This window comes from Dryobates pubescens, chromosome 17 (assembly GCF_014839835.1).
Source record: "Dryobates pubescens isolate bDryPub1 chromosome 17, bDryPub1.pri, whole genome shotgun sequence".
NCBI lineage: Eukaryota > Metazoa > Chordata > Aves > Piciformes > Picidae > Dryobates > Dryobates pubescens.
In genome coordinates, this window is record NC_071628.1 from 9,219,743 (window position 1) to 9,245,790 (window position 26,048).

A 26,048-nucleotide genomic window follows, 5' to 3' on the forward strand; every position below is an offset into this window, starting at 1 on the left:
AGGGAAAAAGCTCCCTAAACCTAAGCCACATTGTTTTCCTGTCGTCAAAATGAGTTTGGTCATTTCTTTTGATTAAAAGAAATTGCTTTCTTATCTCTTTGTTTTTGTAACCAAAATGGAAAAGAGTCTCCGCTGTAACTGGTGCAGGATGGTTTTGTTGCCACTCCACATCCCCACTGGTTTGCAGCTAAGTGCTTGAGGCGGTGGTTTTCCCTCTACAAAAGCTCCTCCCTCCCCGCCTCCCCCCTCCCCCCTTCTATTTTTTCACCAGTAGCTTTGCAAATTTGAGAACCTGTTGGGAGTGAGGTGGGGGAAGAACAGTTGGAAATCATGTGGTGGCTGGTTGGGAGTCATGTCTTGACATACAGAGCAGTCTGTTGCTCTCATACCTCACTGTCTGCTTTTTTCCTAATGCCTCTCAGTTGATGCTGAAGATGTTGGTAACCCTTGAAGAGTTTTAGGTCTGTTTTGTTTTGTTTTGTTTTCAATTCCATGTTGAACAGCAGCTATCAGCAGCTCCAGATGTATGGAATGCTCTGTTAGGAAATGCAGGTTTCAGTTCAGCTGTGGTATGGCCATCCAGTGATAGCTGAGCTGTCAAGCTCTTCATTTACACTACTCTGGGAAAGCAGGAATAAAGATGCTGAAAGAAAAGGGGAATGCTCTGTTAGGAGGAACAGGTTTAAACTCAGCTGTGCTGTCACAGAGTCACAGAATGTTAGGGGTTGGAAGGGATCTCAAAAGATCATCCAGTCCAACCGCCCTGCCAGAGCAGGTTCACCTAGGGCAGGTCACACAGGAATGCATCCAGGCAGGTTTTGAATGTCTCCAGAGCAGGAGACTCCACAACCTCTCTGGGCAGCCTGCTCCAGTGTTCTATCACTCTTACAGTAAAGAAGTTTTTCCTTATGTTCACATGGCCTCTTCTCTGCTCCAGCTGGCACCCACTGCCCCTTGTCCTGCCATTGGACATCACTGAGCAGAGGCTGGCTCTGCTCTCCTGACACTCACCCTTCACATATTTATCAACATTCTGTGATTCTGATGAGCTCACCCCTGAGTCTTCTCCAAGCTAAAGAGCCCCAGCTCCCTCAGCCTTTCCTCACAAGGGAAATGTCCCACTCCCTTCATCTTTGTGGCTCTGTGCTGCACTCTTTCAGGAAAAGGTCCTTCTTGAACTGAGGGGCCCAGAACTGGACACAGCAGGGCAGAGTAGAGGGGGAGGAGACCCTCTCCCCACCTACTATCCACACACCTTCTAATGCACTCCAGGATGCCATTGGCCTTCTTGGTCACAAAGGCACGCTGCTGGCTCATGGTTATCCTTCTGTCCACCAAGACCCTCAGATCTCTTTCTGCTACACTGCTCTCCAACAGATACCCCCCAGTCTAGCTGGTCCCATGGGGTTGTTCTGTCCCAGATGCAAGACTGCACACTTGTCCTTGTTGGAGTTCATTCACTTTCTCCCTGCCCAATTCTCCAGCCTCTTCAGGTCTCTGTGAATGGCAGCACAGCCTTCTGGTATGGCCATCTACTGAGAGCTGAGATATCAAGCTCTTTATTTATGCTGTTCCAGGAAACATGGAATAAAACTTCTGGGGAGGGGAAAGGAACTTGCACATTGCCAGAAGTGAACCATGGTTTGTTTTTCTGTAGCTGAGTCACTCCTATGTAAAGCCCATGCATGGATACCTGGGGGGGGGGGGGGGGGGGAAATGGGTAGGGCCTTTGTGGTTGTGTTTGTGTGTGTGTGTCCCAACATTTCAAACCTGCTTTTTAACTTTTCCTTTTCTTTCTTTCTTTTTTCTTTTTTAATCCCTGTTGTTACAAACATGTACCTTTTTAAACTCAGAAAAAAAAACCCCAAAAGTATGTCAGACCTGCACTCTGGAATTCCAACTGCTGTCTCTTCCTGATGGAGTAGGCTGCCACCAAAGAGAGTCTTCCTTCAAACTGCTTGCAAATGGCTTTGCCGATGAGCGGTGGGGGTGGGGGTGTCTGTGCCTCCCTGCTTTGACCTCGAGGATATTTTTGTTTTGTTTTGTTTGTTGTGATTTTTACTCCTTTTTATTTTTGAGACTCTCCTACAAACCCCTTGAGTTTGTCAAGAAAACCAAACCCCAACCCCCACAGTGATCCTAGCATCAGCTCTTCTGTGCTGAGCCGCTGATTGTACCCTAACACCGTTGCTTCAGAGAGCGCTTCTCCTTGGTAGAAGTGGCAGGTACTCCTGGCAGTGAAAAACACATGTCACTTCTTTTGACAGGCTACTGAAAAGAAAACCAACCCCAACAAACCTCTCTCTCTCTCTCTCTGATGTGCTTTTTTAACTGTCAGATGATGAAAAGAATGTTCTGTAGGTCTTCTCTTTTTTGGTTGTTTCTAAACGAGCTGGGTAAAACTTTTAAGGCAAGGTTTTTTTTGGGGCACACCTTTCTATTTGTATTACAAAGAAATAAACATTGAATGTGGAATTAAGTAGCTTGGAGCTCTCCAGTTTTGGTGTGGTGTTTTTTTTTCCTCCACCCCCCCCCCCCCCCCCCCCCCCACCCCGGTCTGGTGGCAAGCAGGACAATGCTGCTTAGGTTAGCTGGTGTCAAAAGTTATGGTAGTGGCTGTTGGGTCTCCTGGTTTGGTTGGAAGGGACCTTAAAGAGCTTAAGACCTTAAGTTCTTAATATTTTTGACTGGATAGTAAGAAGAAATTCTTTCCAGTGAGGGGAGGGTGAGACACTGAACCAGGTTGCCCAGGGAGGTTGTGGCTGCTCCCTCCCTGGAAGTGTTCAAGACCATACTGGATGGGGCCTTGAGCAACCTGGGCTAGTGGGAGGTGTCCCTGCCCATGGACAGAAGAGGTTTGAAAGTAAATGTTCTTTAAGGTCCCTTCCTTGTATGTTTCTGGGGTCATCAAAGTGGGAATAATGTGACCATCAGGACCAGGGATTGGAAGAGACATTAAAGATCACCAAATTGTGACTGCTGTGACCAGCAGGACTGAGGAAGGGATTTTCACCTCTATTGGGCACTAGTGAGGCCACACCTCAAATACTGGGTTCCATTTTGTGACCCTCACCATCAGAAGGACATTGAGGTGCTGGAGTGGCTCTAGAGGAGGGCAACCAAGCTGATGAAAGGTCTGGTGAAGAGCAGCTGAAGCACCTGGGGTTGTTCAGCCTGCAAAAAAGGAGACTAAGGGGTGACCTGCTCTCTACCATTCCCTGAAAGGAGGCTGGAGTCAGGTGGGGGTTGGTCTCTTCTCCTAGGGAACAAGTGATAGGACAACAGCACATGGCCAGAAACTGCTGCAGGGGAGGTATAGTTTGGACATGAGGAACAATTTCTTCATGGAAAGGGTTGTCAAGTCCTGGCCCAGGCTGCCCAGGGTAGTGGTGGAGTCCCCATCCCTGGAGGGGTTTCAAAGCTGTGTAGATGTGATGCTGAGGTTTAGTGGTGACCTGGCAGTGCTGGGTTTACAGGTGGACTCAAGAAAATTCTTGACTGAAAGGGTTCTCAAAGCCTGGAACAGGCTGCCCAGGGAGGTGGTTGAATCCCCATCTCTGGAGGCGTTTCAAAGAGGCACAGATGTGTTGCTGAGAGATACGGTTTAGCACCAGCCTTGCTGGTCTCTTCTCTCAGGCAAACCAGCACCAGAACAAGAGGACAGAGTCTCAAACTGCACCAGGGGAAGTTTAGGCTGGAGGTGAGGAGAAAGCTCTTCACAGAGAGAGCTGTTAGCCATTGGAATGTGCTGCCCAGGGAGGTGGTGGAGTCCCCATCCCTGGAGGTGTTCAAGAGGGGATTGGAGGTGGCACTTGGTGCCGTGGTTTAGTAGTCATGAGGTGTGTGGTGACAGCTTGGACTTGACGTTCTTCGAGGTCTCTTCCGAGCTTGGTGATTCTGTAAAGCTCTCAGCCACACCCCAGAGGGGAGTGAGCTGCCCACCCCCCACCCCCTCCATCCCACAGCTTTATGCCAGCAGAGCCAAGCAGCAGAGCCCGTTCCTTCGTAAAATACTTTTATTTTCAATCCTTTAAAAAAAAAACAACCCCAAACCAACCCCAAAACATCCCAGCACAGTATTTACCAAACACCCCTGGCGGGCAGACCCCTTCCTTTGGCCTCCACAGCAATTAACATTAGCATAAATAAAGTTCTGCTGATGCAAATGAGGAAAGATTCTTGTCCAGAAACAACAGCACCGACCGGCCGGGTTTGCTCTATGTACATCTATCATACACGACCCACGGCCCCTTGCTGGCCACCAGCTCCTCCCAACTGCTCTGGGGGGGGGGGCAGAAAGCACTTCCAAAAGTAGGGGTGAAATTGATTAGTTTTTACCACTTCTGAGTTTGTTGTTGTGTTGTTTTTTTTCCTCTGTGTGTTCTCCTTTAGTTCAACAAGTTTAGAGTAAGTATGTACAGCTGGACACTGGAGAGTTGCAGTTAAGGTGCTTTAATTTGCTTATTTCAGTGCATTGAGAAGGTCCCTGGAGGTCTTTGAGAAATGTGTGGGCCATGGCACTTGGGGACGTGGTTTAGTGGCCATGGATTTAAGGGCTTAGATTGGTTCATAGAGTCATAGCATGATTTGGGGTTGGAAAAAGGACCCTAGAGCTCATCTAGTTCCAACACTGCCCCATCCCCTACCCCCCCACCCCCATGGGCTGGGACACCTCCCACTAGAGCAGGTTGCTCAAGGCAATGGTTGACTGTGTCCAGTTCTGGGCCCCTCAGTTTAAGAAGGACATTGAGACACTTGAATGTGTCCAGAGAAGGCCAACAAGGCTGGGGAGAGGCCTTGAGCACAGCCTTACGAGGAGAGGCTGAGGGAGCTGGGGTTGTTTAGCCTGGAGAAGAGGAGGCTCAGGGGAGACCTCATTGCTCTCTACAACTACTTGAAAGGTGGTTGTAGCCAGGAGGGGTTGGTCTCTTCTCCCAGGCAACCAGCACCAGAACAAGAGGTCACAGTCTCAAGCTGCACCAGGGGAGGTTTAGACTCAAGGTGAGGAGAAAGTTCTTCACCGAGAGAGTCATTTGCCATTGGAATGTGCTGCCCAGGGAGGTGGTGGAGTCCCCATCCCTGGAGGTGTTCAAGAGGAGATTGGACATGGCACTTGGAGCCATGGTCTAGTCATGAGGTCTGTGGTGACAGGTTGGACTCAGTGGTCCTCGAGGTCTCTTCCAACCTTGGTGATACTGTGACTTGATGATCTCAGAGGTCTCTTCCAACCAAACCAAGTCTATGGTTCTATGATCTCCACCCAATTACTCTGGGTTAACCAACCTAACACAGTTTGAGAGCCATGGCCAGCAGAGCCCAGGGAGGGGGGGTTGCTGCAACCCTCTCTTGTTTTAAAGGGTATTGTTTTTCACTGGGTTTTGCAGCCCCACTGTCTGGGGCGTGCTGCTTCAGTGGCCCTGCCATCCTTGCATCACTGCCACCTCCTTGCAAACCCAGTTTGAAGCTCCTCTAGGTGTGGCCCAGAGACCATGAGCAGAGGTTTGGGGTCTTTGGTATGAGTAGGGTTGGATTTCGTGGCGGGGGGGGAGGGAGGATGGTGGTGTCCAACCTATTGAGGTGATTTTGCATAAAGGGGGTGTAGGCTCCACTCCATACAATCCCAGCTTCACCCATGGTGTTGAGGTCAACCTCTGCTCCGTCACCAGCGAGGGCATGAGAGGGGACCTGGGGATGGGGGGGACCTGGTGGCCCCAGCAGTGTCACTCCAGCCCATGGGCACTTTGCTCCTGTTCGGCTGCTCGCCTGCGGCTCCCGCTTTTAAAAAAGCCAAGCTGTAGGGTGGAAAGAGACAAATGAAGAGCCCCACTGTTACTCCAGCTCATTGCTCTGACTGGGACAGTGCCAAGGCCCTGCAGATAGAAGTGGTGGAAGCTTAAATCCGAAATATAAAAAGCATGGAAGCAGGGAGAGGTTGGAGAAGCTCCTTGTGATGCATGGTGGTGCCAAGGGGCTTGCAGGGCTGTGGAGGTGGAGCTGGGATGTCCCTCCAAACATGGAGGTCTCCACCAAGCCCCTGATGTGTGTGGCTGAAGGGCTGCTCACCTTCCAGAGTGCAAGGACAAGCAGGGCCAGGAGCAGAAGACCTCCTAAAGTGCTACCCAGGATGATCCAGATGGGGATCTGCGATTCCTCCGGCTTGGAGATTTCAAATATTATCTGCAAGGAAAGAGCATCCAAAGGTACTGCTGGGGGAAGAGCAGACTGGAGGGCATGGCATGATGGTGGGAATGGTGAGCAGCCCCTCTTCTGGGAGGATGCTGGAGCTGCTGGACAGGATGACCACCCTATACACCAGGAGCTGGCTCCATCTTGCGCTGCTGAGACTGGAGCTGTTCAGATCCAGCCACGACTGCACCAAGGTGCTCCAGGCTCTGTAGAGCTGGCTCACTGCAGCCCTTCTGCAGGGCTTTCCCCACTGGGGTTTCTGGGTGTTGCAGCATTCCCAAAGCTGTCCATGTGTGACTGCCCTGCCCAGGGGGTCACTCACCTGACGGCTGGGGTCCTCCTCGCGGAAGATGAAGGGGCTCCCAAAACGTCGCTGGAGAGCAGCGTTTGTGGTGAGCTTCAGTGACTTGAACTTCAGCTGCACAAAGAGAAGCTGGAGGTGAGCATCGTGCCACACAGTCACAGAGTCATTTGGGTTGGAAAAGGCTGTCATGATCATCCACCATCAACCCAGCACTGCCACATCACCACTAAATGTGGCCCTCAGCACCACATCTGCATGGCTTCAAAACCCCTCCAGGGATATGGACTCCACCACTGCCCTGGGCAGCCTGAGCCAGGCCCTGACAACCCTCAACGGAAAATAATTGTTCCTCATGTCCAAACTAAACCTCCCTCAGGACAACATGAGGCCATTTCCTCTTGTCCTACCACTTGTCACTAGGGAGAAGATACTGATCCCCACCTGGCTCCAGTCTCCTTTCAGGGAGTTGTAGAGAGCTACAAGGACTCCCCTCAGGCTCCTTTTCTCCAGGCTGAACAAACCCCAGGTCCCTCAGCTGCTCCTCACAAGACTTGTGCTCTAGACCCTTCACCAGCCTCGTTGCCCTCCTCTGGAGATGCTCCAGCTTCTCACTGTCCTTATGGTGAGGAGCCCAAATGATTACCAGACATGGGAAAGGATCTAGCACCCTGTCAGGGTTCTCCCCACGGCTTTGCTCCCCGAAGCAGCTTTGCATCCGTGCTAGGGCTGCTGGGTGGTGCATCCATTGAGAAGGACAATGCAGGGAGTGTAGCTAAGCTGCAGTGAAAAACCTAACTGCTCAGGATCCAGTTTCCCAGGATGAAGTTGATGTGCAGAAGGTTGGGTGCTCACACCCAGCCAGGAGACCAGGACGTGCACCCTGCACATGCCTGGTCTCCTTCAGCAGGTAAGTGTGAGGGCTGCTCTGGGAGGGCTTACTGCTTTCAGAGACTTCATCCACAGGTTGCCACGCAAGTGCAAGTTCATCTCCTCGTTGGGGGCTAGCTTCACATTGCAGTCGATGGACACCACGTCAGAGTTGCTGTGGTTCTGCAAGGGGAGAAGTTGGTGGTGTAGGAGCTTCACTGCCTTGGAAAGGAGGTAAGACCCACCTGGGCTTCTCCTTTGGCACACACTGAGAAGAGCAAAGGCCAAACCCTGGTGGAGGAGCCACCTGTCCATCCTCCCCCATGACAACTCCATCCTGGGTGCTTCCCAGACTGACGGAGCTCAGCTCAGAGCCAAGGTCAGGCTCAGGATGCTCCATACCAGGTGGGGGGTGCGGGAGAGGTCCTCCTCAGCAGGTGTCCTCCGGTAGTCAGTGGTGTTTCCCCAGATGTGGCAGGTTGTGTTCTCCTGAGGGAAAAACCAGTGGGCATGGGGACCACATTGGCCACCTCACCACCTTGGCCACCTCACCACATCCTTTCCCATGCTCAACATCCATCCCGGTGGAAGTGGAGGGTCCCAGCAGCCCTCTGGACTTTGCTAGTGCTAGGGACTGAGTTTGGGTCAGTGTGGGATGCAGCTGGGTCCTGCCCCAGGAGGAGTTCCTCCTTCCTACTTTATTAAATTGCTGGGGTTTGTGCCCCTCCCCACTGAACCCCAGCCTGGCAGAGGCCAAATCCAGCTGTAGACACATTGTCCTTTTGTTGGGCTCTTTCCACGTTGACTCCTCCATGGCTGTAGGGGCAGTGGGAGACTCAATGTGCCCTTGGATCCATTCCCAGTCCTCTGTCTGCTCAAGCCTCCACCCCAGACACAGCAGATACTTTCAAGACCCTGAAGAATTCATTACATGCCAGAGGGAGGTCTAGCTCAGAGAAGTATTTGGACTGAAACCCTTTGGCTGCTTCCATTTTCCATGTTTCCAGCCAAGGGAGAAGCAACACAAGCCAAGAGCATCCAGGCAGGTGTGAGCATGGGGGGGAGGGGGGGGGAAGGTTTGAAAAAGGATGGGATGACCCACCATGGGATGTGTTTCTATCCCTCCCTCCCTGGTGCAGAAGGGACCCACATGTGCTTAATGGGGCTGAAAACCCCTTCCTACCTGGTCCACCACAAACTGAGTCAGGAGCAGCAGGCGGTTGCCCGCCCGGGTGGCCACAGGGATGGTGAGTTTGATGGTCACCTCCTCCACAGGGAAGAAGCCAAGGTTCTGCAGCTGTGAGGACAGAGGACAGGGATATTCCAAGGGTGCTGGCATCTCAAGGGATGGGGACAAGCAGGGTGACCATGGCACAACCTGCCTCCAGGATGTCACTTGATCTGACCCTAAGCCAGTTGAAAACCTCCTTCTTACCTTGAAGGTGCAATGAAAGGGGGGACCAATGCTGTCATATCTCTCCAGGGAGCTGTTGGACCTGATTTCATAGTAGTCCAGGCTTGAAGCCCTGTCATGGCATAGGAGGACAAGTCTCAAAGCAGGCTTTGAGCGAAGAGAGCATGAAGCAGCCCCACATCCAGCTGTCCCAGAACCAGGTTAGGAAGCCCCTTCCCAGGCCTTCCACAGACAGATTCTTCAAGCAGAGGACTTTAGGTCTGTCTGGCCCCATTTTGGATGGAAACAACCACCTGGCTCCCCCTCATGCAACCAAAGATGGGTGACTTTCCTGCTGCTCTGCTGCTGGAGTAGTTTCCATTCTTGTAGAATTTTTTTTTCGGGGGGGAGCCTATTTAATTTAACAGAGACATCCAAGACCTTGGTTGAAGGTTTGAACATCTCAGAGGAGATAAATCACATCTCTGTTTTGCAGATGGAAAGGAGGGGAAGGAGCCAGGACCATCTGATGGATGCTGTGAGAGCCTGGCTGGGATGTCACACATGCTCATTGGTGTCACAGCACGAGGTGACCCTCCCCCCAACCTCAATTTATTTCCATCCCCTCCCCAGAGTGCTCAAATGTGATTTTTTCTTCTGCTGTTGCTTCTCCTCCAAGTTCTCCCTTCTCACATAAGGCTCTGCTGATCTTTATTAAACAAATAATTCCCCCACTCCCCATAAATTTTAAGTATTAAAGTGGTTTTACTTTCAGTGCTCCACTGCCTCTAAGTGTGAAAAAAAAACACACCAAAAGCAAAGGAAAAAAATACCAACCAACAAACCCAACCAAAGATAAAATGACTGAAAGTCACAAAAATCTGCTCAGAATCAGAGCTGGGAGTGCCAGGAAATGTGCTTCTGGGGGCCATGAGGGCTCTTCCTTTTCAGCAGGTTAATAAATTATCAGCAGGTGGATAAATTCTCCTCTCTGCTTGGGCTGAGGATTCTCCTTGCTTGAGTTCCTCCTCTTGATGCCCAAACTCTTCCACACACCCCCACCTCAGCTGAGCTGCTGGAGGGAGGATTTTTAATGGGGTGGCCACCAGCCCAGAGGTTGGCTCCTGACACATGGCATGAGTAGAATAGAATAGAATAGAATAGAATAGAATAGAATAGAATAGAATAGAATAGAATAGAATAGAATAGAATAGAATAGAATAGAATAGAAAGAATTGACCAGGTTGGAAGAGACCTTCGAGATCATCATGTCCAACCCATCATCCTACACCACCTAATCAACTAAACCCTGCAACCAAGCATCCTGTCAAGCCTCGCCCTGAACACCCCCAACGACGGCGACCCCACCACCTCCTCGGGCAGCCCATCCCAATGGGCAATCACTCTCTCTGTGTAAAACTTCCTCCTAACCTCCTGAACCTCCCCTGGTGCAGCCTGAGACTGTGTCCTCTTGTTCTGGTACTGGTTGCCTGGGAGAAGAGACCAACCTCTGCCTCACTACAACCCCCCTTCAGGTAGTTGTAGAGAGCAATAAGGTCACCCCTGAGTCTCCTCCTCTCCAGACTAAGCAACCCCAGCTCCCTCAGCCTCTCCTCATAGGGCTTGTGCTCCAAGCCCCTCACCAACCTTGTTGCCCTTCTCTGGACACGCTCCAGCAAGTCAACATCCTTCCTAAACTGAGGGGCCCAGAACTGGACACAGTACTCAACGTTATGAACGTTATGAACCTCCAAAAGAAAGGGCTTTTTCCCTCTTGAAAAATGAAATAGCCCTCACAGCTATTTAATAACGTCGGTGCGTTTGAAGGTTACTGAAGGCACAGAATCTCGCCGCTCCTGGCTGCTTTTGAAGGACCTACCAAGCTGGATGCCCCTGGTTTGATGGTTCCTACAGCTCCTGTTCGGAAGCAATCCCTCAAACAAACCTCGGTTTGCACCGGATTAGAATCACAGAATCACCAAGGTTGGAAGAGACCTCAAAGGTCATCCAGTCCAACCTGTCACCACAGACCTCATGACTAAACCATGGCACCAAGTGCCACCTCCAAGCCCCTCTTGAACACCTCCGGGGATGGGGACTCCACCAACCCCCTGGGCAGCACATTCCAATGGCTAACAACTCTCTCTGGGAAGAACTTTACAGATTCTCTTTGGATGGAACTGGTTAGGCCACACCTTGAGTCCTGTGTCCAGTTCTGGGCCCCTCAGTTTAGGAAGGATGTTGACTTGCTGGAGCGAGTCCAGAGAAGGGCAACAAAGCTGGGGAGGGATTTGGAGCACAGCCCTGTGAGGAGAGGCTGAGGGAGCTGGGGTTGCTTAGCCTGGAGAAGAGGAGGCTCAGGGGTGACCTTATTGCTCTCTACAACTCCCTGAAGGGAGGTTGTAGCCAGGTGGGGGTTGGTCTCTTCTCGCAGGCAAGCAGCACCAGAACAAGAGGACATAGTCTTAGCTGCACCAGGGGAGGTTTAGGCTGGATGTTAGGAAGAAATTCTTCACAGAAAGGGAGATTGGCCATTGGAATGTGCTGCCCAGGGAGGTGGTGGAGTTACCATCACTGGAGGTGTTTAGGAAGAGACTGGGTGGGGTGCTTGGTGCCATGGTTTAGTTGATTAGATGGTGTTGGGTGATAGGTTGGACTCGATGATCTCGAAGGTCTTTTCCAACCTGGTTAATCCTATCCTATCCTATCCTATCCTATCCTATCCTATCCTATCCTATCCTATCCTATCCGTTTCTGTAATTCCATGAACTCTCATGGGACCAGCACATGGTTTTCCCAAAGGACTCTTCCTGGAAGTGGTCAAGGCTGGGTTGGCTGAGCTTTTGAGCAAACTAGTCTAGAGGAAGGTGGCCCTGCCCATGGTCTAGATGATCTTTAAGGGCCCTTCCAACCCAAACCATTCAATGATTCCATGATGAGTCTTAAAACTTAAGGAAAAACAGAACTGGAGGAGAAATTTCTTGACTTTGAGGGTGCTGGGGCCTGGGAGCAGGCTGCCCAGAGAAGTTATGAAGCTTTCATCTCTAGAGAGCTTCCCACCCCACCTGGCCATTGTGATCCTGGGCAAGCTGCTGTGGGTGCCTCTGCTTTAGCAGGGAGGGTGGAGTGGCTGATCTCCAGAGGTCCATGCTGGGATTGTGTGAGGACACCCTACAAGCCAGATACCCTCAAAAGCTTCACCCTCTTCCAAACCACTCACCTGGTGAAGAGCAGGTCAGCTTCATACTTCAGGTGATAATTTAGGTGCGCAAAGTTGTCCTCCTTGGTGGTCTCCTTCTCCTCACTGTCACTGAAACAGCAGCAGGACAAGTGAGGGGTGAGGCAGGAGCTGACTCCCCTTGTATCTTTGAAAGGAGGTGGGAAAGGGCTGAAATTTTGCCTTTTTTGGCCAAAACATTATGAGAAGTAACTTTATTCTGTAACATTTATTAACCCATGGCCATAAAAGCAGATCTTTTGGAGAGAGGTTTCACACCCAGTGTTCCTAAAGGGGTGCAGCCGCTCCCAGGACAGCTCCTCAGCTCCCAGCAGCTCTTCAGCTGCTCCCAGACACCAAAAATGGTGAAAATGGAAACTATCCTAATGAGATCTCACTCAGCTGATGGAAAACTTCACCTGTGCAGGGCAAGTGAATGAGGAGAAATTAGCAAAGCTCTTAGGAGATGTTTCTCCTGTAGGTATTTGCAGTTGTGAAGGTGGGTGGGAAGCAGTCTAAACCCTTACTGTGCAGTATAGAGCTTGGCAGTGGCTGTGCAGCCTCCACATGGACAGAAAACAATGACTGGAAACATCTAGCTTAGAAAAAGAAGCCTAGAGTGTGACTGCAGGGTGAGGACTCCATAATGGCCCATGGCAACCAGGGGTCCTTAAGATTGCTCTCTGAATAAAGCCTTCAGCATCACTCATGGGGTGGAAGAAGAAAACTTCCATTCTGTAGAGAAAGACCTGGAAGTGCTGATGGACAAGTTGTCCATGAACCAACAATGTGCCCTCATGGCCAAGAAAGCCAATGGTTTCCTGGGCTGCATGTAGAAGAGTGACCAGCAGACTGAGGGAGGCTCTCCTCCCACTCTGCTCTGCCCTGCTGAGGCCACATCTGGAATCCTGGATCTAGTTCTGGGCTCCTCATTTCAAGAGAGAGGGAACAACCAGAAAGAGGCTCTGAAGATGCTGAGGGGCCTGGAGCATCTCTGTGAGGAGGAAAGGCTGAGAGCCCTGGGGCTGTTGAGCCTGGAGAAGAGCAGCCTGAGAGGGGATCTGCTCAATGCTCAGCAAGAGATAAAGGATGTGGGGCAAGAGGATGGGGACAGACTCTTGACAGTGGTGCCCAGTGACAGAACAAGAGGCAATGAGCACAAACTGGAACCCAGGAGGTTCCATCAGGTGAGGAGGAGAAACTTCTTTGGGTGCTGGGACCCTGAAGCAGGCTGCCCAGAGAGGCTGTGAAGTCTCCTCTGGAGAGCTTCCAACCCCACCTAGCCATTGTGACGCTGGGAAAGCTGCTGTGGGTGCCCTGCTTTAGCATGGTGGGGTTGGACTGGATGATCTCCAGAGGTCCTGTCCAACCTCACCATGCTGGGAGGAAAACCAGACTAGAAGCAGTAAACCCAGAGGAGACAGCCCTCCCACAAGCCTGGCTTTAAAATGTTAAGCCACAAAGACTATTTTCCCCTGGGGCTGGAACACCCCCTGGCTAGGTGGGGTGTAGCTGACAGCTGACACCTCTTGCAGCTGATGTTGGTCACCATGCTGAGATTATAAGAAACCCAAGTCAGCCCACATGCCCAAGGGAGCAAGCAACCAGTCACCTGTTTGCTATCAGGTGGATCTCCATGCTCTGAAGGAAAATCAACTTGCTGAATTCAAAGTCCAGGCGAAAAGCTACCTGGAAAGAGAGGGGAGAAAACATTAGGGGTGGAAAAACAAAACCCTGAGGAGCAGTGTAGGGGCTTGATGGGCGAGACCATCCCCCTTCATCCCACCAGAAGATGCTGCCAGGCTTTGGGCAGGACCTTAGCTTTCCAAGGAAAGAAACGCCCATGCTGGAGATAGGCAGGATTCACTCCCAGTCCCTCACATAGCTTTCGTGGTTTGTTTTGCACTTTGGTTTGGTTTGGGTGGGTGGTTTTTTTGTTTGTTTGGGGTTTTTGTTATGTGTGTGTGTGCTCTGAGCTCAGAGAATCAAGCAGTTGGAAGAGAAACCCTCCAGGGGACCTGCAGCGAGAAGGCTGCTTGCTCCCATCTGCGGCACGGGGTGGGAAGGCAGCCGGAGAGGGGCCAACAACAATAAAATGTGATAAATGTCACATCTGCAAGGGCTGTGGCAATGACCTCAAACTGTCTGGGACTGCACAGCTGAGGAGAATATTAAAGCTCCTGCTGCTCTCCAGCCAAATTTCCATTTCCAGCTTGTCTTTGTTTTGGCAGGACCTGGGCTACCTGATGCCACGCAGATGCATTCTCAGCCCCTGTAGGTCATGGGGAGTTGGGGCTGCTGAGCTCTTTGGACAGCCACAGGCATCTGAGAGGGTTGGGTGGGTTTTTTGGGGGGGGAGGAGGGAGGTGGCAAGCCTAGTGAAGTGCTTGGAGCTCATCCATCATTACCAAGCTTCTGACAAGGGAAAGCTTCAGATGGATGTGGAAGTTCAAAAGATTTTCTCTCGGGTCCTGCCTGTATTGGCCTCTTTTCCCACAGAGGCGCAGGATGGGCAGGTGGGATTCCACATGGAGACCTGGTGACTGCAGAGTGGCATCCCCTTGCTCTTCCTTCCCCGGCTTAATGCTACACATAACATCTGAAAGGGTTTTGGGGTGTAGAAAAAACGATGCTCACCGGCCCTGGGCTTCCCCTGAGTGCTGGGAACCACTGTGAGCTATGGTTTGGGGGATGCCACCAGGCTGGGCAGGCTTGAGGGATGGTCTACAGGGACCTAGGATGTTCAGAGCAAGCATAAACTCTCAGGCAGGTAAGGATGCCTCATCCCCTGGATGTCCCAGTCCTGGAACCATTCCTGGTCAGGTGGTTTGGGGCTCTGAGCAACCTGCTCTGGTTGCAGATGTCCCTGCTGACTGCAGAGGGGTTGCACTAGATGGCCTTTAAAGGTCCCTTCCAACTTAAACCATCTGATGATTCTATGATCCTGCGAGGAAGTCACCATCAATCATTTGAGGACAACATTAAATGTCTTCAAAGGATTGGAATCAAGTCTTTTTGGCCTAGAGGAGCTGAGTTTGCTTTTGGTGCTCTCCTAGGATCAAGCAGCATCCTAACCAATGTGACTTTTGACCACCAGCAATGGAGAGAGAAAGGGAAGAAAGCAGATGTTGATCTTTCAAAATCCTGCTCAATGCAATCCAGCCCAAAGATGGATGGATTGATGGGATGGGGAGGCAAGGCACAGGGAGGGAAGGCAAGGCAAGGCACAGGGAGGGAAGGCAAGGCAAGGCACGGGGAGGGAAGGCAAGGCAAGGCACAGGGGGGGAAGGCAAGGCAAGGCATGGGGGGGAAGGCAAGGCAAGGCATGGGGGGGAAGGCAAGGCAAGGCATGGGGGGGAAGGCAAGGCAAGGCAAGGCATGGGGAGGGAAGGCAAGGCAAGGCACGGGGAGGGAAGGCAAGGCAAGGCAAGGCATGGGGAGGGAAGGCAAGGCAAGGCACGGGGAGGGAAGGCAAGGCAAGGCAAGGCATGGGGAGGGAAGGCAAGGCGGCCCATGGCCCATGCTGAGGTCAAAGGGCTCGTGCCTCATGGGTGAAGCCTCACTTGGGCTTTACCTTGGCCTTGGCTCGGAAGAAGGGGTAGCTCACGTTGCACACCTTCTTGTTGGGGTTCTTGTCCTCAGTCATGCAGTCAATGTTGATGTCTGTGTCATCCTAAATGGGACAGGAAGCGTCCATGACACCGGGCACAAGCCCCATGGCCTGGCTCACGGCGAAAGCAGCAAAACACACCTTGAGGGCTCAAAAGAGGCACTCAAAGCAACCAACCCACCCACCCAGCAATCTGGGACTCCTTCCCATGGAGCTGACTTTCTAGGGCTGTTCCTGAAGAGGGCCATGTCTAGCAAGAAACTCCCACCTCCCTGATTGAAAGCCTCTTTAGAAGTTTAACTGCAGTGGTGAAAGAATGAGCTGAATTCTTCTTGGCACTGTACCTGGGAAGAACAATGGGTTTCTTCTGTGCTCAAGGGAAGCCACCCCCTAAGCAGTGATACTTAATTTTCCTTCTCTCAACAGTTAAGTTCCTGCTCCTTGAACACCTTTCCAGCTCATCAGGCAGGCTGGGGAAGTGGGAAGCTCCTGCCCATCACACAGCCCAAGCACAGGCTGGGGTGGGATGGGACATTGATCCTGCTCTGCCTCCTCTCTTGCCAAGATCATAGAATTGATAAAGTTGGAAAAGACCCCAAAGATCATCCAGTCCAACCTGTCACCCAAGACCTCCTGACTGCTAAACCATGGCACCAAGTGCCACGTCCAATCCCCTCTTGAACACCTGATGTAACAACGCTACAAGAGGTTGTATGCTGGTTGTGTGCAGGTGTCCATCCCCATCACTACACCCCAGAATCATAGAATTGTTTTGCATGGAAAAGACCTTGAAGATCATTGAGTGCAACTGTGGTGAGTGGGGGAGGGACATTTTGTAGGGGCTTATGGTGACAGGATGAGGGGCAATGGCTTTGAGCTGGAAGTGGGGAGATTTAGACTGGAGATGAGGAAGAAATTCTTTCCAGTGAGGGTGGTGAGACACTGGAACAGGTTGTCCAGGGAGGCTGTGGATGCCTCTCCCCGGAGGTGTCCAAGGCCAGGCTGGACAGGGCTTTGAGCAGCCTGGTCTAGTAGAAGGTATCCCTGCCCCTGGCCAGGGAGGTGGAACTAGAAGATCTTGAAGGTCCCTTCCAACCCAAACCATTCTATGATATTTTAGGTTTGGCTCTTTGACCCTGTGAGGGTCTCTGTTTGAGCTGTTGCCACCAAATAAGCCCTACCTAAGAGGTGAAACATCCCAGCACCATCCAGACAAAACACCTTGACAGCCATCAGCAATGTCTCACTCATCTGCTGACACCATAGAATAGAGTAGAATAGAATAGAGTAGAATAGAATAGAGTAGAATAGAATAGAATAGAGTAGAATAGAATAGACCAGACCAGACCAGACCAGGTTGGAAGAGAGCTTTGAGATCATCAAGTCCAACCCATCATCCAACTCTATCTAATCAACTAAACCATGGCACCAAGCACCCTATCAAGTCTCCTCCTAAACACCTCCAGTGATGGTGACTCCACCACCTCCCTGGGCAGCACATTCCAATGGCCAATCACTCTCTCTATGAAGAATTTCTTCCTAACATCCAGCCTAAACCTCCCCTGAGACTGTGTCATGGGCCACAAGCTACATTTTTTTGGGGGTCTCTGTGCAACATCTGACCCAAACATCCACCCTCTCCAGCTGGTCCTTTGGACAGGAACCCATCAGCAATGCTTCTCTAAGAAGCTACAAATATTTTGTACAACCATTGCTGCCTGATGCTTCCTGTCAGCCAACATTGTTGGGTTTTTAATTCCCCTCCTCACTCTCACTGGAGAGATCTCTCCTAAAATAAAAATGCATTTTTCCTAGCTTGTGGGCAAGGTGCCCCACAGCTTTCCCTTGGCACAGCTTGTAGAAAAATAAACACAGGATCTGTGGGCAGGAATGATGTCATGGGGGGGGGGGGGGGGGCTTGGGGGGGGGGGGCTCAGCAGTATCAGCATATTTCCCAAACCTCACTGGGAAAAGGGAACAGTCACATCAAGAGTGAGTGAGTGAGAGATGGGGGGATGACATACTGTGGAGGGTGGGAGTGGATGGAGCATGATGAGCTCTTCTCTGGTGCAACCAGCACCACAACAAGAGGACACAGTCTCAAGCTGCACCAGGGGAGGTTTAGGCTGGAGATTAGGAAGAAGTCCTTCACAGAAAGAGAGATTGGCCATTGGAATGTGCTGTCCAGGGAGGTGGTGGAGTCACCATCACTGAAGGTGTTTAGGAAGAGACTGGATGGGGTGCTTGGTGCCATTGTTTAGTTGAGTAGATGGAGTTGAGTGATAGGTTGGACTTGATGATCTCAAAGGTCTCTTCCAACCTGGTTAATTCTATTCCACTCTATTCTATTCCACTCTGTCCTGTCCTATTCCACTCTGTCCTGTCCTATTCCACTCCACTCTGTCCTGTCCTATTCCACTCCACTCTGTCCTGTCCTATTCCACTCTGTCCTGTCCTCTATGGTGCTCAGAAGCAGGATAAGGGACACAAACTGGAACCCAGGAGGCTCCATCTGAACAGCAAGAGAAACTTCTTTGCTGTGAGGGTGCTAAAGCCCTGGAGCAGGCTGCCCAGAGAGGTGGTGAAGTCTCTTTCTCTGGAGAGCTTCCAAACCCACCTGGATGTTGTGCTCCTGGGCAAGCTGCTGTGGCTGCCCCTGCTTTAAGAGGGGGAGGGGGTTGGACTGGGTGATGTGCAGAGCTCCCATCTGCCCCTCACCACTCCGGGATTCTGTACAGTGGCAGCAGCTTGGTGCTGAGCTGTGGCCACATTCACGTTATCTGCCCATGCTTCCAGGAGTTACATCTCAGCTGCAAAAATCCACCCCTGACAGGGACTTGGCCCCGTGCAGCAGCAAGTATTTTTAAACTGCTGGAGTAGAAAAAAGTAAAGAGAAGAAAAAAAGAAAAGAAAGGAGGAAATAATTTCATCTGCCCTGGAACCTTCTTCCAGGCTCTTAAAAATGCAAACCTTTTGGTATTTCCAAAATAAAGAGCTGAGAGGGCTGCAAGTGCTTAGGGACTGAGCCCATAAACATGTCTGATTTATGAGGGAGGGAGATATTTCTGGGCTCCGGTTTAGGACACAGCTTTCTCATCCGGCTCCTCCGGAAAGCCCTGCGCCGCCCCTGCGCCCAGCCTCACCTTGGGGATCAAGCTGGCAAACTGGAGGTTCCTGGAGAAGGAGATGTTGAGGACCGTGCTGTAGGCGTTTTCACCTCGGTTCTCCAGCACCGCCTCCACAGCCACCCTCCTCCTGCCGCTCTCCACGACGAAGACGGAGGTGTCGAAGGAGAGGCTGAAGGCTGAGCAGTCTGGGGGCGCCCGCCGCAGCGTCCGCCAGCAGTAGTCCCTGCAAGAGGAGGGCACAGGGCGTAGCATCATAGAATCCAGAAGCTTGGAAGAGACCTCAAGGATCACCAAGTCCAACCTGTCACCCAGCACCTCATGGCTACTAAACCATGGCACCAAGTGCCACCTCCAATCCCCTCTTGAACACCTCCAGGTGTGGGGACTCCACCCCCTCCCTGGGCAGCACATTCCAAAGGCTAACAACTCTCTGGGAAGAATTTTTTCCTCACCTCCAGCCTAAACTTCCCCTGGCACAGCTTGAGACTGTGTCCTCTTGTTCTGGTGCTGGTTGCCTGGGAGAAGAGACCAGCCCCCACCTGGCTATAACCTTCCTGCAGGTAGCTGTAGAGAGCAAGAAGGTCACCCCTGAGCCTCCTCTTCTCCAGGCTAAACAACCCCAGCTCCCTCAGCCTGTCCTCACAGGGATGTGCTCGAGGCCTCTCCCCAGCCTTGCTGCCCTTCTCTGGACACATTCAAGTGTCTCGATGTCCTTCTTAAACTGGAACTGGATACAGGACTGGACACAGGACTCAAGGTGTGGCTGAGTACAGGCGCACAATGATCTCCCTGCTCTTGCTGGCCACACTATTCTTGATCCAGGTCAGGATGCCATTGGCCTTCTTGGCCACCTGGGCACACTGCAGGCTCATGTTCTGCCTACTATCAACCACTACCCCCAGGTCCCTTTCTGCCTGGCTGCTCTCCAGCCACTCTGACCCCAGCCTGTAGCACTGCCTGGGGTTGTTGTGACCAAAGTGCAGCACCTGGCACTTGGACTTGTTGAATGCCATCATGTCCCTGCAAGTGCTGCCTGCAGGACCACACCCAGACCTTGTCACAGAGACTTTATGGGCTTGGAGAGCCCTGGGAGATCCCTGCTCCATCGTACTGCATGGCTATGGAAGAGGGATCATGAGTGCCTCCCAGGGACCATTGTTTGGGAATTTTGGCTAATGGTGCCCAGTGTTCTCCAAAACCAGTTCAGAGCTCTGGTTGACCTGCTGGGAGGGAGCTCTGCAGAGAAGGAGCTAGGAGTGCAGGTGGACAGCAATGTGTCCCTGTAGCCAAGAAGACCAGTGGTCTCCTGGGCTGCATGAAGAAGAGTGTGGCCAGGGGGGTTCTCCTCTTCTCTGTCCTGGCGAGGCCACAGCTGGAGTCCTGGGTCCAGTTCTGGGGTTCCGAGTTCAAGAGAGACAGAGAACTAATGAAGAGAGTCCAGTGGATGCTGTGAAGATGCTGAGGGGCATGGAGTATCTCTGTGAGGAGGAAAGGCTGAGAGCCCTGGGGCTGTTGAGGCTGGAGAAGAGCAGCCTGAGAGGGGATCTGCTCAGTGCTCAGCAAGAGCTAAAGGGTGGGGGGCAAGAGGATGGGGCCAGACTTGTCAGTGATGCCCAACAGCAGGAAAAGGGGCAATGGGCATAAACTGGTACAAGCTCCACAGGGTTCAGGAGGAACCAAATTAGGCACCCCAGTAGAGCACATGCCTACCTCTTCAACCTCCCATAGCACCCTCACCAGGGGTGCTGGGTGCCTGGGACCCCATCCTGGCCGAGCCCCAGACCCCTTTCTGAACAAGCCCCAGGTCACATCCTCAGGACTAAGAGCTTTATGGAAGACATGGAGCAATAAATGCTGAATTACAAGTAATCAGGCCATGAGCTTGATCCAGAACCTTCTGCCACGTATGGAGCAGGAGGCTGAGGCTCCTGTGCTCCTGGATAACCTTTGGAAACTCTTGAAGGAAGGAGATGCAGGGTATAATTATTTCTGCCGCGTGCGTCAGACCCCTAATTGCCAAGGGGGTGATGCCAGCCTTGTGTTTCCTCCCCTCTGTTATTTACTGATTTGTCTCCCTGGGGCCTGTCACCATGGCACCAAACAGCCATTTTTTTTTGTCATGGATTCCCTCAAAACCCACCCATTCATTCCAGGCAGAAGCTCAGAAACCAGCTCTGAGCAGAGGTGCTGAGGGGCACCTCACGGTGGTGTTGCATGAAGGAGCCAATATGATGCTAGAAGTTATAGAGCGTGGGTTAGGGCTGGGGTTTGGAGCCCCCCTCCCGGTTTGTTTTGGGAGGGGCTTTGAATGACCTACTCACATGGCACTGGGCACGTCGCTTCTGGCATCCAGGACCAGGTCAGGGACACAGTGCTCATCCTCATTGCACCCATTCCAGAAAGGGACCTGAAGGGGACAGCAAGAGCAGCTTGGTGATGATTTGAGCCCCAGGTTGTAGTCCAAAGAGAACAGGCATGGCTGGTGAGAGCAGGTTGTGGGTGAATGCCCAGGACATTGCTGCCACGTTCATTGGACTTGATGAACTTAAAGCTTGGTCTTTTCCAACCCAAATGATTCTATGGTTGTTGGATCAAGTCCAGAGGAGGCCACAGCAATGCTGGGAGGGCTGGAAGCCCTCTGCTGTGAGGCCAGGCTGAGAGAGTTGGGGTTGTTCAGTTTGGAGAAGAGAAGGCTCCAGGAAGACTTTCTGGTGGCCTTTCAGTACTTCAAAGCTGGGGACAGGCTTTTGAGCAGAGCCTCTTGTGACAGGACCAGGGGTGATGGCTTGAACTAAAAGAGGGAGATTGAAACTGGAGAGAAGGAAGAAATGTTTGACCTGAGGGTGGTGAGACCCTGGCCCAGGTTGCCCAGAGAGGTGGTAGATGCTCCATCCCTGGACCCATTTTAGGTCAGGTTGTTTGGGGCTCTGAGCAACCTGCTGGAGTTGCAGATGTCCCTTCCCATGGCACAGGAGTTGAAACTAGATGACCTTTAAGATTCCTTCCCATCCAAACTGTTCTGTGATTCTGTGATGATGGGAGGGCTCAGGGACTACAGACAAAGAAGCAAATGTGACCTCCAGAGTTAAATCTGCTGACTGAGTGCCTGATAAAAGGCACCCTGGGAGGTCAGTGCTGCTACCTACCGAGACCCTGAGCGAGGTGGGCCAGCCATCATCCAGCATGGGACCGTTCTCAGGGTGCTCCAGATCATAGTTGATGGAGAATATCACTGGCTTCACATAATCAGCTGTGTCCTGTGGCGGGCAGAAAGCATTGGACAAGGTTCATGCTTGTGGTGGAACAGCACCAGGGAGCCAGGTAAGGCAGAGCTACAGCCATGTGTGATTACCTTCTGAAAGAAAAGCTTTGCAGCTTTGGTGTGCAATCATCCTGTGTCTCCAACTAACCTTTACCTAGGGACAGGGGCAACCCAAGCTCGGGTGCTCAGCAGCCATGCACACCTACATGTCTGATGGTGCTGGAAATTTCTCACCATGGGGATGCTTGCTCCAAAAAGTGGATGCTCTGGGGAAGGGCTGTTCCCAGGGTGATCCAGAGTTGTCCTGCAGCCCCTACTCAAGGCTCACCCACCTGATAATGAAGCTGCACCACTACAGCAGCTCTCTGAGCCCTCACCATGCCTTGGCCCAGCAGCTGGATGCTCTGAAGCTTCTTGGGCTAATTCACAATCTCCATCTCAAGCTCCAGACTTGAATTTCCCAGAAGTTCACGCCAGTTCAGGCTGGGGCTTGGGGCTGGGCCAGTCTGGCAGCTCAGCCCTCCCTGGCCTCCACAACATCCTCCTCATTCGCTGGGAATGTTTGAATTTGGCCAGATTTGTGCCTCAGCTGTTCCCCGTGAGCGATGCAGAAGGGTTTGCCAACCCCTGCACCCAAGGACGAGGACCTTGATGGTCAGAAAGTGACAGCACTGGGGACTGGCGTGGAGGAATTTGGTTCCTAATGGAAAAATAACCTCCTAATTTTCACCAAATGGGGAGCAGGATGACCAGCCTGCCCCGGGGGTCAGGAGTGCATGCCCTCCCTGAGGGCACAGCTAGCAGCTGAGGGAAGCTGGGGCTGTGATGAACTCATTGCTTGGGGACCCAGCAGCTGCTGTGCACCAGCAGCTCCATCCTTGACCACATCAAAGCCAATGTGAAGAAATCCAGACATGGAGATGAAGCCAGTTTCAGCCCCATGAAGCCACTGAGGCTCCTCTGACCACATCCCAGCACATTACTTGCTGGAGAAGGAGACCCCAGCCTTGTCCTCCTCCATACTCACCAAGACATGAAAGTGGAGCTTGTCACAGTGCTCCTGGCCAGCCAGTAGCAGCAGCCTCTTCTGTGTGTGCCTCTCTCCACTCTCATCCAGGTGAGCCCGGGACGTGTACCTGCGCTCATCGATGGTGGTGTTGTACCGCAGCCCTGCAGGGACAGCACAGCCCTCAGGGCTCCCTCTCACTAGAGAGCTACCCTGGGCCAAAAATGGGCTCTTGTGCACCCAAGCCACTGGAATCACACAACTGATTGGGTTAGCAGAGACCTTTAGGATCATCAAGTCCAACTGTTAACCCAGCACTGCCAGGTCACTGCTAAACCATGGCCCTCAGCAACACATCTCCACGGCTTTGAAACCCCTCCAGGGATGGGGACTCCACTACTGCCCTGGGCAGCCTGGGACATGCCTTGACAAACTTATTGGGGAAGATATTGTTCCTCATTTCCAATCTAAATGTCCCCTGGCACAACCTGAGGCCATTTTCTATTGTTCTGTCACTTACTCCCTGGGAGAAGAGACCAACCCCAACCTGGCTCCAAGCTCCTTTCAAGGAGTTATAGAGAGCGATGAGGTCTCCCATCAGGCTTCTCTTCTTCAGGCTGAAGAGCTCCAGTTCCCTCAGCAGTTCCCCAGACCTTTCCCCAGCTTCATTGCCCTTCTCTGGACCTGTTCCAGCATCTCATTGTCCTTCTTCTAATGAGTGGCCCAAAACTGAACCCAGGATTGGAGGTAACCCCAAGCAGGGTGGGATTTGCAACTGCTGCACCAGAGGAAAGACCAACTATCAGCCTTCAGCACAGTGTCCACTGGGTGGATCTTCTGGGTAGAAATAAGTGTAACATTAAAGCAGTCAAGGAATTCCCTCTCAGCTTCTGATCCTGCAAGTTCTGCAAAGCCAGCAGGGAGGAGGAGGACTCTGGGTTGGAGAGCACAAGGCAAAAATATTGCTCAGGGGAGTGGGAGTTTCTCCTTTAGCTTCATTCTTGACCTAATTTTCTCTTTAACATCTCCTGCTGGGTTGCAGGGACAGTCACCGTCATTTTCCTCTGTCTGGAGCTGGGTTATGGGCAAGAAAGCAAGTGTGGGGTCCTGCATCTGGGAAGAAACAACCCTCTGCACCAGTACAGGGTGGGGGTCAAGAGGATGGGGCCAGACTCTTGTCAATGGTGCCCAGTGAAAGGACAAGGGGCAGTGAGCACAAGCTGGAACCCAGGAGGTTCCATCTGAACAGGAGGAGAAACTTTGCTGTGAGGGTGCTGGAGCCCTGGAGTAGGCTGCCCAAAGAGGCTGTGGTGTCTGCTTCCCTGGAGACCTTCCAACCCCCCCCTGGCCACTGTGGTCCTGGGCAAGCTGCTGTGGGTGCCCTGCTTTAGCAGGGGGTTTGGACTGGATGGTCTGCAGAGATTCCTTCCAACCCCACCATGCTGGGATTCTGTGATCCACTGGGTAGACCCAAGATCACAGCAGCATGGAAGGGTTCAATAGCAGAGCTGGGCAGTAACTTCACAGAGATTCCTCAGGACAGTAGGAAACAGGCACAGATGGTCAGCAGATGTGTCCTGTCCCTGGAGCAGGGAGGCTGGATGAACTCTGCAGAGCACGGTCTGGGCACGTACTCTCTTATCCCACTGGTTGGTGAGGTGGTGGTGACACCTCCATCACATGCCCCACCACAAGATGAGCTACAGAGGAGCTTTGCCCCAGGGTGTAGGTGAAATCAGAGGTTCAATAGACAGCAGGTGGTGTCCTCCTTGAGCTGCTTCTTGGCACTGTTTAACGCTAGAGCCACCGTCCCTGCTCCTTCTGCCAGGACATAGACAAAACTGTGGGTAAAAAGGGATGTGGTGGGTGGCACTGTGCACGCCTCCAGACATGCCAAGCTCCTGGGTGGCTTCCCTTGGCAGAAGGTTGGTGATCCAGCCTGGCTGGAGACCCAAATAACTTGGATGACTCGGAGTTTGTGTCATGCGTGCTACGCTGCTTACCCACAGTGGCTGTTTGGAAGTGGGATGAGAGGAAGATGGCAGTGAAGCAGATGAAGGCTGACATGCAGGTGGCATCCTTCCCGTTCCTCTTGCAGTCCTTGGTGAAGATGTTGATTTTGGCGGGCTCGAAGCGCATGCTGGCGTTGATCTGCACCACGCTGCGGGACCTGCGGGGCGAGCGAGGGTCAGGAGATGCGCAGTGCAATGGGACACCGACATGCAGCTCCAGCATCCTCCAAAAGCCACCAGATTCACCCTTTTCACACCTTTCCCGCCTGTTTTCTCAGCATCAAGAACCATAGAAGCATAGATTGGTAAAGGTTGGAAGGGACCTCTGGAGATCACTGAGTCCAACCCCGCTCCTGCCAAAGCAGGATCACCTAGGGCAGGTTACACAGGGATGCATCCAGGTAGTGCCTCCAGGATAAAAGCCTCCAGAGAAGACGACTTCACAACCTCTTTGGGCAGCCTGCTCCAGGGCTCCAGCACCCACACATCAAAGAAGTTTCTCCTCATGTTGAGGAAGGTGCTGAGGAAGACCAAAGGCCACCACAGTGTGCTGCTCTGCTCTCAGCTCCTTGACACAGCGTTTGAAGAACAAAGTCTCTTGCAAATATTTGCCTCCTGCTCACGCCAGGGAAGTAGCTCAGCACCAAGAGCAGGATTTGACCACTTGTGTGAATATAGCACCGTTCAGGGCAGAGCCCAGGATGGCCCATCTCTACTGGGCACACCAACCCTCCATCCTACCAGCTGCCAGGGGACTTTCTGAGCGCGAATCAATATTTAAACACATGAAGCTGTTATTAAGTAAGAGCAGAGGGAGCCTGGGCAAATCACCACCATCCAATTAGCTGGTTTGAAACTCCTGGGGAACTAAGGATGAAATTCAAGGTAGAAACATCTCTGGCATCTTTCTAGAGCCCAACAGCACTGCAATCCCATGGCCTCACCAGACAGGGGGTCATCATTGTGGAAAGATGGCTCAGATTATTGGGAGATCAGTTCTCCCCCCACCTCCCCTGCCCCACATGCCCAAATTGCAAGAAGCTTTGGGCAGAGGAGAGATACA

At 52.2% G+C, this 26,048-nt stretch overlaps 1 protein-coding gene across 1 annotated transcript in view; it reads right to left on the bottom strand.

Moving 5' to 3' along the window:
• Window positions 1-5,199: 5,199 nt before the first annotated feature.
• Window positions 5,200-26,048, bottom strand: part of ITGA11 (integrin subunit alpha 11) — a 65,823-nt gene continuing 44,974 nt past the window's right edge. The window contains exons 16-30 of the mRNA XM_009903868.2: window positions 24,977-25,143; window positions 22,995-23,137; window positions 21,852-21,962; window positions 21,027-21,112; window positions 18,721-18,928; window positions 15,542-15,640; window positions 13,580-13,656; window positions 11,971-12,060; window positions 8,793-8,883; window positions 8,541-8,654; window positions 7,760-7,846; window positions 7,430-7,540; window positions 6,509-6,604; window positions 6,064-6,177; window positions 5,200-5,792 (exon numbers count right to left, since the gene is read on the bottom strand). Of these exons, the coding sequence (XP_009902170.2) occupies window positions 5,721-5,792; window positions 6,064-6,177; window positions 6,509-6,604; window positions 7,430-7,540; window positions 7,760-7,846; window positions 8,541-8,654; window positions 8,793-8,883; window positions 11,971-12,060; window positions 13,580-13,656; window positions 15,542-15,640; window positions 18,721-18,928; window positions 21,027-21,112; window positions 21,852-21,962; window positions 22,995-23,137; window positions 24,977-25,143 (1,666 nt within the window). The 3' untranslated portion in view covers window positions 5,200-5,720. The remainder of the gene's footprint in view (window positions 5,793-6,063; window positions 6,178-6,508; window positions 6,605-7,429; window positions 7,541-7,759; window positions 7,847-8,540; window positions 8,655-8,792; window positions 8,884-11,970; window positions 12,061-13,579; window positions 13,657-15,541; window positions 15,641-18,720; window positions 18,929-21,026; window positions 21,113-21,851; window positions 21,963-22,994; window positions 23,138-24,976; window positions 25,144-26,048) is intronic.